This window comes from Periplaneta americana, chromosome 5 (genome assembly GCF_040183065.1).
Source record: "Periplaneta americana isolate PAMFEO1 chromosome 5, P.americana_PAMFEO1_priV1, whole genome shotgun sequence".
Taxonomy (NCBI): Eukaryota; Metazoa; Arthropoda; class Insecta; order Blattodea; family Blattidae; genus Periplaneta; species Periplaneta americana.
In genome coordinates, this window is record NC_091121.1 from 185214796 (window position 1) to 185228757 (window position 13962).

At 38.3% G+C, this 13962-nt stretch overlaps 1 protein-coding gene across 3 annotated transcripts in view; it reads left to right on the forward strand.

Annotated features, from left to right (window-relative positions):
• The window catches only part of LOC138700324 (ninein homolog), a 108547-nt gene extending 94933 nt beyond the window's left edge, over positions 1-13614 (forward strand). The window contains exons 20-24 of one of the 3 annotated variants that reach the window (XM_069826867.1): positions 87-202; positions 3993-4298; positions 6777-6939; positions 7024-7124; positions 11685-13614. In XM_069826867.1, coding sequence (XP_069682968.1) covers positions 87-202; positions 3993-4298; positions 6777-6939; positions 7024-7124; positions 11685-11822 — 824 coding nt within the window. In that variant the 3' untranslated portion in view covers positions 11823-13614. The remainder of the gene's footprint in view (positions 1-86; positions 203-3992; positions 4299-6776; positions 6940-7023; positions 7125-11684) is intronic. The other 2 variants (XM_069826868.1, XM_069826869.1) reach the window with 2 other exon arrangements.
• Positions 13615-13962: the final 348 nt, after the last annotated feature.

Consider the following 13962-nt stretch of genomic DNA (forward strand, 5'->3'; position numbering starts at 1 on the left):
ACTTTTGACAGTATTTTCTAATGTTAAGTACCTATCAAGCATATCTATAAATATTAAATTTATTGCGTTATTGTTATCTTTTACAGAGAACAAATTGAACGTGGCTGTACAAGTCTCAGACTTGGAGAACGGGAGCTGGGAAAGTGATCGAACGTTTGTTGTGGAACTAGATGGGGCAAGGAAAGCAATCCAGCATGAAAGAGTAAGTTTTATGTCTGTCTTTGCTCTAGAACTACAGAATTATCCATGAATACATTAATTGTAGTATGAATGTTCTTCTGTCTGTGTGTAATTGTTTCCTAGACTAGACAGCATTTCGGAAGACGGTTAGCTTTTATACATACTAGGTTCAAAAAGTTCCCGGAATTTGCTAGCATCATAGAAACAACGTACCTTAAACACTATTCTACAGCATTTCCTTCAAAATAGTTGCCTTCCGCAACAACACACTTTTGCCAACGCGTGTAGAGTTCCTGGAAGCAGGCCTGGAAGCCATTTTGTGAAACCCGTCTTAGTGCTCTCGTCGCGTTTGCGATAACCTCTTCAGCATTGAATCTCCGTCCTTTCAGATGACTTTTCAGACGGGGAAACAGAAAGTAATCAGGTGGTGAGAGATCAGGAGAGTATGGTAGGTGATCCAAAGCAGTTACGTTGTGCCTGGCAAGAAAATTCTTTACAATAATTGCGCGATGAGCAGGTGCATTGTCATGCATAAGGAACCAGTTGTTTTCTACCCACTTTTCTGGACGTTTCCTTCTCACTGTGTCCCAGAGGCGACGGAGGGTTTCTACGTACAATTCTTTCGTTACAGTACGACCTTCTGGAATGAACTCATGGTGCATGAGACCCTGAGAGTCGAAGAAAACTTCCAACATAACTTTGCTTTAAGTGAGCTTAAATGCGACAGGCTCATGTTAGTAGATTTACTGGCATGAAAAAGAACTCCTGCGGGACAAAATTCCGGCACATCCGGCGATGCTGATATAACCTCTGCAGTTGCGAGCGTCGTTAAATAAAACATAACATTTAAAATAACTTTGCCTTTGGAAGTGTGCCTAGGAAATTTTTGCTTCCGAGGAGATGTTTTCGATTTCCACTCAGATGACTGTCGTTTAGGGACTGGGTTGTACAAGTAGCACCAGTTTCATTTTGTTTAAGAAATCACCATCTTCATCAGCCATACTGATCATGTCCCCAGCAAAACACAGAACTTGATGTTTGTACTTTGCTCTGTGGACATAATTACAAAATGCGACGAACAAACGAAACACTATGATAAACAATTGCCTACAACTCAAAACCAATAATTGCCATTATCAACAAACTTTAAGGAAATGACATCATGAATGTTACCAACAAAACAAATGTATAATATCCCTTGTTATATATTAATACGAAAAATGGTAGTAAAATTCCGGGAACTTTTTGAACCTAGTAGTATGTGCCGTAGCATTTCTGGCATGTGGCACCACAAGCTTGTACAGTAGAACCAATCAGAATCAGTCTGTAACAAGCACCTCCCGAGTTCGTTTGTTCAAGTGTGAGTGTTTCAATACACTGAATAAGTAAAACATTTACTGTGTGTGTGTCATCATCATCATCATCATCATCATTGGCGCTACAGCCCTTGGTGGGCCTGGGCCTCCCTTAGTAATTGTCACCATCTGTCTCTATCTTGTGTAGCAGCCTTCCAATTCTTGCACCCCAACTTTCTGGCATCCTCTTCCACTCCATCAATCCATCGCAAGTGCGGTCGACCTCGTCTTCTCTGACCTCCCGGATTTATTACAATTTTTTTGCAAGGTTCACTTGGGTCCATGCATATTACATGTCCTGCCCACCTCAATCTGCTAGTTTTAACTGTATTGATTATATTTGGCTCTCCTAGAAGTCTATATAATTCATAGTTGCATCTCCTCCTCCAGAGACCTTCCTCAAATGTTGGGCCATAGATCCTTCGCAGAATCTTTCTTTCGAAAATCTCCAGTCTTTTTTCATCATTTTTGGAGATTGACCACACTGTGTGTGTGTGTGTGTGTGTGTGTGTGTGTGTGTGTGTAAGGTAAATAAATGGAAGAAGAGACTGTAAAAAGACAAGTATTACACAGGCAGGCGCGGAAAATAGTGTTTAAGGTTTATAATTATTTTAAAAACGTTAACGAGCAGAATGCTGCCAGCCATCTTGATGCTGGCTGCAACGTTGCCAACGTGCAAGAAACGACTGCAGAAGCATGTGCTGTGTGATTGAGAACCATGCAAGGAATATTGTTAGTGAAGGAAAGAGGGTTTGTTTGGTGTCATGCTTACAGTAATCAACGGCTAAGGTCATTATTGTCTTTTGATAATTTAAATTCTCTCCTGCGCTATTTGTATTGCACGTGCGTGAAGTACGATGTGGCAATGTTGTACGCTGTCTTGCCCTCTCTGTCTCTCTCTCTCGATGCAAACGCTAGCAGACAACCGCCTTCCGAATTGCCCTCTACTCTAATATTGATTGAATTTCAGTTGACATACATTCCCCCCGCACTCACACTCTCTCTTTCTCTCTCTCTCTCTCTCTCTCTCTCTCTCTCTCTCTCTCTCAAATTAGAAATGAATGTGTTATCACTGTTAGACAGTGAACTGGAAAACTATCATTACACAACATCACATAATAATATGTGCATGTCAAGCAATCACAATTTTCCTCCAAACTTTCATGTGGTAGTAGTTTTTTTTTTACTTGGGTAATTTAACGATGCTGTATCAACCACAAGATTATTTAGCATCGATGAGATTGGTGATAGCGAAATATTTGACGAAATGAGGCCGAGAATTCGCCATAGATTACCTGACTTTGCCTTACAGTTGGCGAAAAACCTCGGAAAATACTCAACCAGATAATCAGCCCAAGCGGGAATCGAACCCACGCTCGAGCGCAACTCCGGATCGGCAGGCAAGCACCTTGCCGACTGAGCTACTCCAGTGGCTGGGTAGTTCTTCCCAAGTAACTTTTATCAGGGACTGTTCTTCTCTTCTTGTATGTCCTAACCAGCTCAGTCTTTTACTTTTAACTACAGCTACATCATCTGGTACCAGGCATAGGCTTCTTAATTCCCTATTCTTGATGATTTGTCACTGCCCACCTTCTTGAATGGGACCAAAAATCTTTCTCAATATTTTGTTTTCAAAAATTATTATAGTCGCGTTGCTGTTATTCCCGGCGTGACTCCTCCTCTTTGCTTACGTCTTAGGAAGTGAAGGCTCTATAAAGTCTAGGTAGGTAGTATCGTTCGCCATTTTTGTTCTTTAGTTGCCGAGCTACCAGACGAGGAATCTATTTGCCACACCGTTAAACATCATGTCGTAGCTCCTATGATAATAAATCAAACGCACTGTAATTCAGCAAATAATTGAGTGGGAAATAACGTCCTCGTGTGCTTTCTGCGAACGCCAACGAAAGAGCCAAAATGGCGGGCGATTATATTAAGTATTTATCGAGCCTTAGGAAATGCATAACGTCATCATCAGCAAATCACACGATGCACACGTTTAAATGTAGCCGACCTGCAACGTGATTGGCTGCTGGAAATAAGGGTGATGGGACTATAGTGCCCTCTCTGTTTTCTTTGTTAGAACTCACGTTTCTGCTTCGTGTATTAAAATGGGAAGAATTATTGTTTTGTAACATCTTAGTTTTGTGGCTGTAGTAAGACCAAGAAAAAATCTGTTTGCATTTGAAATATGATGAAAAATTTCTATTTCTATAAAATTTTTATCAATATGTGCACGTATATCAGGAAATTATTAACAAGACATGATATCACATGACACTATCTCATCATTTCATGTGGCGTATTTCTAGCGTTATGTAAACCTGCCAGCATCAGGTGACGAATCTCGATTCCAGAGAGACAGAGAGAGAGAGAGAGAGATCAGTAGTAGATTTGTTAATTTTTTTTAAGTCACAACATTGTTTATATTATTGATAGTGAATGATTGTTTGAATTCAGGATTCGCTGAGAATTGGTAAGACACCTGAAAGAGCAGCTGGACTGCTGAATGGGTACAACAGCATGAGGAGTAAAATACTTCCTGGCAGCAGATCAAGTTCTCCGCAAAGTGGGCCTAGCACATACAGCGACAACGCAGAGCTGAGAGCCGAGCTGATTCGTCTTCGCAATCTTAAGGAGCAACTGGATGAGGAATGCCAAGTACTGCGTCAGCAGAAGGAAGACCTGGTGCAGGATGTGCTGGACATACAGACTGGAAAACCACATCATCAGAATGGTGGTGTTGGAATGCCATTTTCATTCCCTGTAAGTATGAATGCTAGTGTAGTGCTATACTTACTTACTTACAAATGGCTTTTAAGGAACCTGCAGGTTCATTGCTGCCCTCACATAAGCCCGCCATTGGTCCCTATACTGAGCAAGATTAATCCAGTCTCTATCATCATATCCCACCTCCCTCAAATCCATTTTTATATTGTCCTCCCACCTGCTTCTCGAACTCTCTAAAGGTCTTTTCCCCTCCAGTCTCCGAACTAACACTATATGCATTTCTGGATTTGCCCATACGTGCTACATGCCCTGCCCATCTCAAACGTCTGGATTTAATGTTCCTAATTATGTCAGGTGAAGAATACAATGCGTGCAGCTCTGCGTTGTGTAACTTTCTCCATTCTCCTGTAACTTCATCCCTCTTAGCCCCAAATATTTTCCTAAGCACCTTATTCTCAAACACCCTTAACCTGTGTTCCTCGCTGAAAGTGAGAGTCCAAGTTTCACAACCATAAAGAACAACTGTAATATAACTATTTTATAAATTCTAACTTTCAGATTTTTTGACAGCAGACTAGATGACAAAAGCTTCTCAACCGAATAATAACAGGCATTTCCCATATTTATTCTGTGTTTAATTTCCTCCCGAGTATCATTTATATTTGTTACTGTTGCTCCCAGGTATTTGAATTTTTCCACCTCTTCAAAGGATAAATCTCCAATTTTTATATTTCCATTTCGTACAATATTCTCGTCACGAGACATAATCATATACTTTGTCTTTTCGGGATTTACTTCCAAATCTATCTCTTTACTTGCTTCCAGTAAAATTCCCGTGTTTTCCCCAATCGTTTGTGGATTTTCTCCTAACATATTCACGTCATCCGCATAGACAAGCAGCTGATGTAACCCGTTCAATTCCAAACCCTCTCTGTTATCCTGGACTTTCCTAATGGCATATTCTAAAGCAAAGTTAAAAAGTAAAGGTGATAGTGCATCTCCTTGCTTTAGCCCGTAGTGAATTGGAAAAGCATCAGATAGAAACTGACCTATACGAACTCTGCTATATGTTTCACTGAGACACATTTTAATTAATCAAACTAGTTTCTTGGGAATACCAAATTCAATAAGAATATCATATAAAACTTCTCTCTTAGATAATATAAATAATAAATAATATTTGTATAAAATCCAGTAGAATTATCGGAAAAGCCACTAATTTGGCAGCATTTGAATTGGTGGTTGTGTCGTATTAGTGTAGAGCCTCAATGATGTATTCTGTGAATAATTGTAAGGGAAAAATTTTTTCGGGGCCGGATATCAGTCCCAGGACCTTTTGCTTAGCGCATCAATGCTCTACCAACTGAGCTATCCAGGAACTTCACTCGACGCCATCTCAATTTTTCCCTTTTTGTCTACATAACTCGAGTGAGCTGACAAGAAGCCAGATACCCATATCAAGTGCACACAAGCATAGAGCGTTGGTGCGCTAAGTGAAAGGTCCCGAGATCGATACCCGGCCCCAGAACAATTTTTTGCTTGAAATTATTCGAGTCTGCTTCACAGGGAGCTTTACCTAAAAGCTAGATTTGCATATGATGTATTTTGTGTTGAAAAATTCAAGCACATTAGATTGAAAACTACTTATTTCCAACAACTTTTTCCTCTTTCCAGTTTTTGCTGCACTAATAATGGAGTTTGTGTATGTCGCCGTACTTTTGAATCACCCTGTATTTGTAACGATTGGTCTATATGCTTTTATACATACGTATATGAAATTGCACAAATTGAAAGTGTACTTACTTACTGGCTTTTAAGGAACCCGGAGGTTCATTGCCGCCCTCACATAAGCCCGCCATTGATCCCTATCCTGAGCAAGATTAATCCATTCTCTATCATCATATCCCACCTCTCTCAAATCCATTTTAATATTATCTTCCCGTCTATGTCTCGGCCTCCCTAAAGGTCTTTTTCCCTTCCGGCCTCCCAACTAACACTCTATATGCATTTCTGGATTCGCCCACACATGCTACATGCCTTGCCCATCTCAAACGTCTGGATTTAATGTTCCTAATTTATCAGGTGAAGAATACAATGCGTGCAGTTCTGCGTTGTGTAACTTTCTCCATTCTCCTGTAACTTCAACCCTCTTAGCCCCAAATATTTTCCTAAGCACCTTATTCTCAAACACCCTTAACCTATGTTCCTCTCTCAAAATGAGAGTCCAAGTTTCATAACCATAAAGAACAATCGGTAATATAACTGTTTTATAAAGTCTAACAAATTGAAAGTGTGCATCAAATAAACTGAGACCAGTTGAGAAGAGGCAAAGACTTGTTCAAAAGTGGTTGGCATTTGAAATCAATCTGGTCTTTAATTTTCTTTGGTTTCTGCCATTATTTATACGTATTTTGCATTGATGTACTTTCCAGTAACCTTTATGGCTTCTAATTTGCATAGATTTTCCAAGGATATTAAAGTTCTGAATACACCGATCAAGTTGATACATTACAGCCACACTGGACAGCAGGAGCCAAGGCTGGTGGGCAAGCATGTCGAATTGATCTCAACATCCTGCAAGCCTTAAATGCTCGACTGAGACAGCAAGAACAACAGTGTCGCCATCTGCAGCAAGCTCTGAAGCAACAGCAGCAACAGAGCGAAAGCATCTTGAAACGTGAGTAGAACTTAATGTCACATTGAAATCACTGTCAGTTGGTTCTCTCTTAATATTTCACCTCCTAAATGTATCAACTTGCAGGTACATGGCAGAAACACAAAGAAGAAGTTTCAACATTGCAGTCACTGTTACAGACAACTCAGGAAAAACTGAATCAGCAGACTTCAGCATGTAAGGAACAGGTATGTTCAGTTTGAAATAATGCAGCTTTTAAGGGGGGGATAGAGATAGAAAATAATCAATTTTGTCAGGAAGGGAAGAGAGAAATATACAGGGTGATTCAGAAGAAATAGTAAATATTTTAGGTGATAGTAGTATTGATTATTTTGAGTGAAAAAGTTCATAAAAGCAAGTGCCCAATTTCCATTGGATGTGGAGCTATAGCTGTTTGAATATTAGGCATAACAAACCTTACAAATGGTATGAAGGCAGGACAAATGACTACAAATGACTACAAAGAAATAGTACATGTCGCTCTTCTGAGATTGTCTGAGGGCAGCACTGTTCATAATGGGTGTAGAGAAACAGCTGTTTGTGTGAGGGTCATTTCATAAGTCATTGCAACTATGTTACACCTTCCAAATAACCAAAAATGTGGTATATACATTTGAAAACCTGTTGTACACTATACAGGATGCCACTGCCAGATTGCATCTGTGTGTATTGGTGGATAGTTGATAGCACATGTAGAAGTTAGTATGCTAGAGACTGTGCTCCAAGATGGATGTAAGTAAAATTGAACAGTGGCCATACGTGAAAATTGCAGTTCTTCGTGGCAGAAGTGTTCGTCAATATCATTTTGAATTACAAGAAGCATAGGGTGATAGTGTGTTGGAACATCCTCCCTACTCGTCTGATCTCAGTTCATATGACTTTGATCTTATTCTGCAGTTGAAGAAGCCGCTGCATGGGAAGCGGTTTGCAAACGGAGGATATTTAACAGTGTTTCGTCGAGAGATGATACACATAGACGAATTGCAATTTTTGATGTCTCAAAGTTGACTAACCTAACTCTATTGTCATTACTAGTTATGTGTTGGTTCTCTTTTTCAGTAGTCGGTTCAAAAATATCCTCCCATCCTACTTTAGCATTGAAATCCCCCAATAAAATTTTCATGTGATATCTAGATAACTGATCAAAAGTATGTTCCAATTGAGGACCATTTTTTGCAAAACTTGCTAACTGAAAAACCTAAATTTTACAGGGGAGACAAAACACTGTAGTAAGCAAATTTTGCTGTAACTCTTAAATATATGAGAAAGCAAGTTTTGAAAAAATGATCACACTTTGACACACTATAATGAAGAGAAATAATCCAATTTTACTAAAATGCCTTTTACATCATGTATTTGGTTATTTTTTTTACGACGCTGTATCATCTAGGTTATTTAGCGTCTGAATGAAATGAAGGTGATAATGCCGGTTAAATGAGTCCGGGGTCCAGCACCGAAAGTTATCCAGCATTTGCTCGTATTGGGTTGAGGGAAAACCCCTGAAAAAACCTCAACCAGGTAACTTGCCCCGACCGGGATTCGAACCCGGGCCACCTGGTTTCGCGTCCAGACGCGCTGACCGTTACTCCACAGGTGTGGCCTACATCATGTATGTTAACGAATCCATCAAAATCTCAATTTTGCAAATTTTGTAGTTAGCAAGTTTTGCAAAAACGGTCCTCAATTCCTCATAGAAGCTATCCTTTATATGGTCGTTTTTCTCTTCTGTAGGGGCGTGAGCACCAGCTACCCTTAAGTACTAAATACGATAACCTATCACTGATAAATTCGACCTTTTTTACTGCTGATTTTATTCTTTTATGAACAAAGAATCCTGTTCCTAATTGATGATTATTGTTTCCTTCCCCATAATACAACAAGTAATCTTCTATTTGTGATATGCCATTCCTATCTAACCTAACCTCCTGTACTCCCACGAAGTCTGTTCTATATCTAGCTAGTTCTTTTGCTACTAATGTTACCAAATCTCATAACCTTATTCCTTTGCTGTGGTCATGCCAGAGAATCAGTCCCATTCTGAGGCTTATTGTGTGGTTTCATAACAAGCTATTTTTTACGGTGATGGGTTGTTAGCCCTTCGCCCAACCCCCAATCTGGAGGACCACTCCTTATCGGCTGTCCATGACTGCTTATTTAATATATTCGCAGCTACCCTCCATATCTGGAGGCCGTCTCCTCTATCCACAACCTGTATATATTCAGTCCAAGTAAGAGAAATTAATTTTTTATGAAGTAGCTATGTTAGAACAACAGGAGGCCAAAAAAGAAATTAAATTCGAGAATACCAAGAAGAATATTGAGCATTAAATTGAAAGAAAATATAGCTATTAGCAGTCCACCAATCCAATGCATAGATCAGCTAAAGGAGGACATGGAAAGAAAGAGTTATTGTTGGAATGCAGAATGATAAAAATGTAGAAAAACAGAATCAAGTGGAGACAGATTTGCAATTGACTGTACCATTAAGTATACTCTACTTACTGGCTTTTAAGGAACCCGGAGGTTCATTGCTGCCCTCATATAAGCCCCCATTGTTCCCTATCCTGAGCAAGATTAATCCAGTCTCTATCATCATATCCACCTCCCTCAAATCCATTTTAATATTATCTTCCCATCTACGTCTCAGCCTCCCTAAAGGTCTTTTTCCCTCCGGCCTCCCAACTAAAACTCTATATGCATTTCTGGATTCGCCCATACGTGCTATATGCCCTGCCCATCTCAAACGTCTGGATTTAATGTTCCTAATTATGTCAGGTGAAGAATACAATGCATACAGTTCTGTGTTGTGTAACTTTTTCCATTCTCCTGTAACTTCATCCCTCTTAGCCCCAAATATTTTCCTAAGCACCTTATTCTCAAACACCCTTAACCTATGTTCCTCTCTCAAAGTGAGAGTCCAAGTTTCACAACCATACAGAACAACCGGTAATATAACTATTTTATAAATTCTAACTTTCAGATTTTTTGACAGCAGACTAGATGAGAAAAGCGTCTCAACCGAATAATAACAGGCATTTCCCATATTTATACTGTGTTTAATTTCCTCCCGAGTATCATTTATATTTGTTACTGTTGCTCCAAGATATTTGAACTTCTGCACCTCTTTGAAAGATAAATTTCCAATTTTTATATTTCCATTTCGTACAATATTCTCGTCACGAGACATAATCATATACTTTGTCTTTTCGGGATTTACTTCCAAACCTATCTCTTTACTTGCTTCCAGTAAAATTCACATGTTTTCCCTAATCGTTTGTCGATTTTCTCCTAACATATTCACGTCATCCGCATAGACAAGCAGCTGATGTAACCCGTTCAATTCCAAACCCTCTGTGTTATCCTGGATTTTCCTAATGGCATACTCTACAGCAGTGTTTCTCAAACTTTTTAGAAGTGGGGACCACTTGTTTAAGTCAGAACAGTTCCGCAGACCACCTTACTCTTGTTTCCTTGGAAAGAATGTTGTGAAGGCCATAACTCGGAAATGAAGCATTTCCGGACACATGTTGTAATGAACTATTTTGATTGTCTACATGTGGGAAATACATACCTGAAATTATGCCCGGTATTTTATAAACACCCTGTATATTTGGATGTATGCTGGTAAGCTTAAGTTGGAGATCGTCACATACATTGAGTCGATCTCAGTACTTTGTTTTTATTACAGTTAGTGATAAAAACTCTTTTCTCACACAGATACGTAGAAGCAAACTGAATTATAATCTCTAAAGCACCATTGTACAGTTCACTGTATTCTCTTTTCACTTGTGACGAGGTCCAGAAATTAACCATACCTTCCGCTTGGAATTTCGTTTTAAGTCCGTCATTCGAGAGTTCAATTAACTGTTCTCTTTCACTCAATGAAAGTTTGTTAGTTTCAATATCGCAATGAAAGGGATCACGAACCCATGAAAATTCATCATATTTACTTGGAAAATAAGTTTCAAATTGTGACCTCAGAGTTACAAAATGCGAACATAGTATGTCACTGCATAATTCTTTTCCAATAGCGAAATAATTTTCAACCAAAAAGACTCTAGGGCTGGAAATGATGGAAAAGTCCTCTGTTTTACACAACTGACCCACAAACCAAATTTCCTCTCGAACCCCTATATTTTCTCATGCACATTGAGAACAACCAAAGAATTACCTTGTAGACAGAGATTTAGTTCGATTAATTTTGAGAAAGATCTGGAAGATATCCCAATGTACTTAGCCACATGTCATCAACTGATGTGCAGGGAAAAGATGGCGAGAAACACCACGTTCAAAGTGCTTTAAATCCCTCTTTTGTTACTGAGAGTAGAGTGGGAAGTCTGCAGACAGGTAGGGCAATAAATATAATAAAATGTCAGTAGGTACTGGGAGAAAAAGTGGAAGGCAATTGACATGGGTCATTTTCAAACTCAGAGATTTTCAACTATAGTGTGATATGCAATTCGTTTGAATTTTATTTTTTCTTCTATCCTTTTTGAAGGACCACAAGGGCAGACCTCGAGGACCACAGGTGGTCCGCGGACCATAGTTTGAGAAACGCTGCTCTAGAGCAAAGTTAAAAAGTAAAGGTGATAGTGCATCTCCTTGCTTTAGCCCACAGTGAATTGGAAACGCATCTGACAGAAACTGACCTATACGAACTCTGCTGTACGTTTCACTGAGACACATTTTAATTAATCGAACTAGTTTCATTACCATTAAGTATAGTAATAATTATTTATCTTTCGCAGATGGAGCGTTTAGCACGCACAGATGTACTGGTAAAGGACTTGTACGTCGAGAATGCGTACCTAGTAGCCACAGTGCAAAGACTGGAGCAGCACTGCCACGTGTTGGTCCAGATGACGTCAGACTCCAGCTCTGTATGAACCTGGTTGTGCCTCACAGATCTGACCGGATCAGAGTGTAGTATATCTGTGTTCAAGGTAAGGGGGTGGGCTTGGGACATTTTAAAAATATATTTTGAAAGTATGACGAATTATGGAATTTGCCAAAAGTGAGTCATAGATGAAATGTTTTATAATATTTTTTTTTAGACTTAATACATAAGCAAAACAGATAGATATCTTTATAATCCCATATAACCTACTGGCTGAAAGCATGAGAATAAATTTTCTCATAATTAATAGCATACTGTAGATATATAAAGTTTATGAATTTGTATTTTAAAAATTATTAATATATGCGAAAAAGAAAGTTTATCTTCTGGAATGAAACGTATTATAGTAATAGTAGCATTACCGGTACTGCTTCATGTTTTCTGTGTTAGAGGTTGGCGTGTATTTGAACTTCGAAAATTTAGATTTTTAATAGATTTGTATTTGTGGCTTTTATTGCTTTGAATATAATATAAATGTCATGTTTGTGAGCTTACATTGCAAAAAGAAATGCATTGCTTTTAGTAATGTACATTGAAATAATGTCTTTCATTGAAGATATTATTTTAAGGTAGTATTATATAGTGTGAAATTCTTATATATGTTTCAGACAAAGCAAATTTGTCATTTCAGATTTTAAGAGTGTTTCAAAGTTATTGAACAGAAATAATTTAGATGTTTACACTCTTTTTAAAGAACACGGATCTTTGCATAAATTAGAGCTGGCAATTACATTTAGAATTTCATTAGATCAATTACTTTAAATTGCACCTTTATTGAAAATTGCAGTGTTTTGATTTTATGTTAGAAATTTTGTGCTGTTTGTCCTGTTAACTTCCATTAAGGACAGTGATTTTACATGTTCAGAGAATCTTTTCTGTGATCTCACAGCAAAGGAGTGAACGAAAGTAATGGAATAACCAGGAATGAATCTTTATAATAATTTTACGAATATAGGCTTTCTTCAATACAGAAAGTTATAGCTGTAACTCAAGATCTTTTGTCTGTTCCACATAAAATGATTCTGTGCTGATTCCAGCAATTATACCATTATAAACAGATACATCATGGCTGGAGGGTAGATATTCATAAAGTACCACAACTTTTGTTATTGATGCTCTCAGAAGTTCTAGTCACCAACATTATTGACCTTACCTATATGCGTTAATGGAAAACAACTTCAGAATATAAAGTATATACAGGGTTAGTTAAAAGTCCCGCACCACCTAAATAACTTTTGAAGCGTGTGGTTCAGTGACATGAAACTTGGTATGTGGGGATAAACATATACTATGAACTCAATAATGGTATTACCGAGTTTTTTCTGCTTCCGGTTTAACTGGAAGCAACTCCAACTCTCTTATTTTAAATGGAACACCCAATATATTTTTTTATTTTTGAATAAAGCTCATTAAGAGCTTTTCAAAAAGTACCCACACTTGATACTTCTGTACAAATTCAGTGTTGCTAAATAAAAATGGAAGTGGTGCAAGATATTCCTGAAGCCTGGTTAAATCATTCCTTAAATGGTTTCTATGATCGAGTGACACATTGTAAAGCAGCTGAGTGCTACCAATTTGAACACATAATTTAGAAGGTGAGCTAGCTTTGTTTTGTTTTTGTTAAGGAAGGAGTATTGTATTATTTTATTATATTCGATACACTTTTCTGTTTTCTTGACTTAGCAACACTGAATTTGTACAGAAGTATCCAGTGTGGGTACTTTTTGAAAAGCTCTTAATGAGCACTATTCAAAAATAAAAATATATATTGGATGTTCCATTTAAAATAAGAGAGTTGGAGTTACTTCCGGTTAAACCGGAAGTATAAAAAACTCGGTAATACCATTATTGAGTTCTTAGTATATGATTATCCTCACATACCAAGTTTCGTATCACTGAACCGTATGCTTCAAAAGTTATTTAGGTGGTGCGGGACTTTTAAACTAACCCTGTATATGCTTTCACGTGTTAATTAACTAGGTTACCTTGTTGACTAGTTTCGGCTGGTGAGCCATCATCAGAACTGGGTGGTCTTCGTGCCTTCTGATTGCGATTCCTGTTGGGGTGTGTTTGTATAGTGTAATGTGGAGTCAAAAAGTGTGTGTGTTGAATTGATGTGGGTGTGTTTT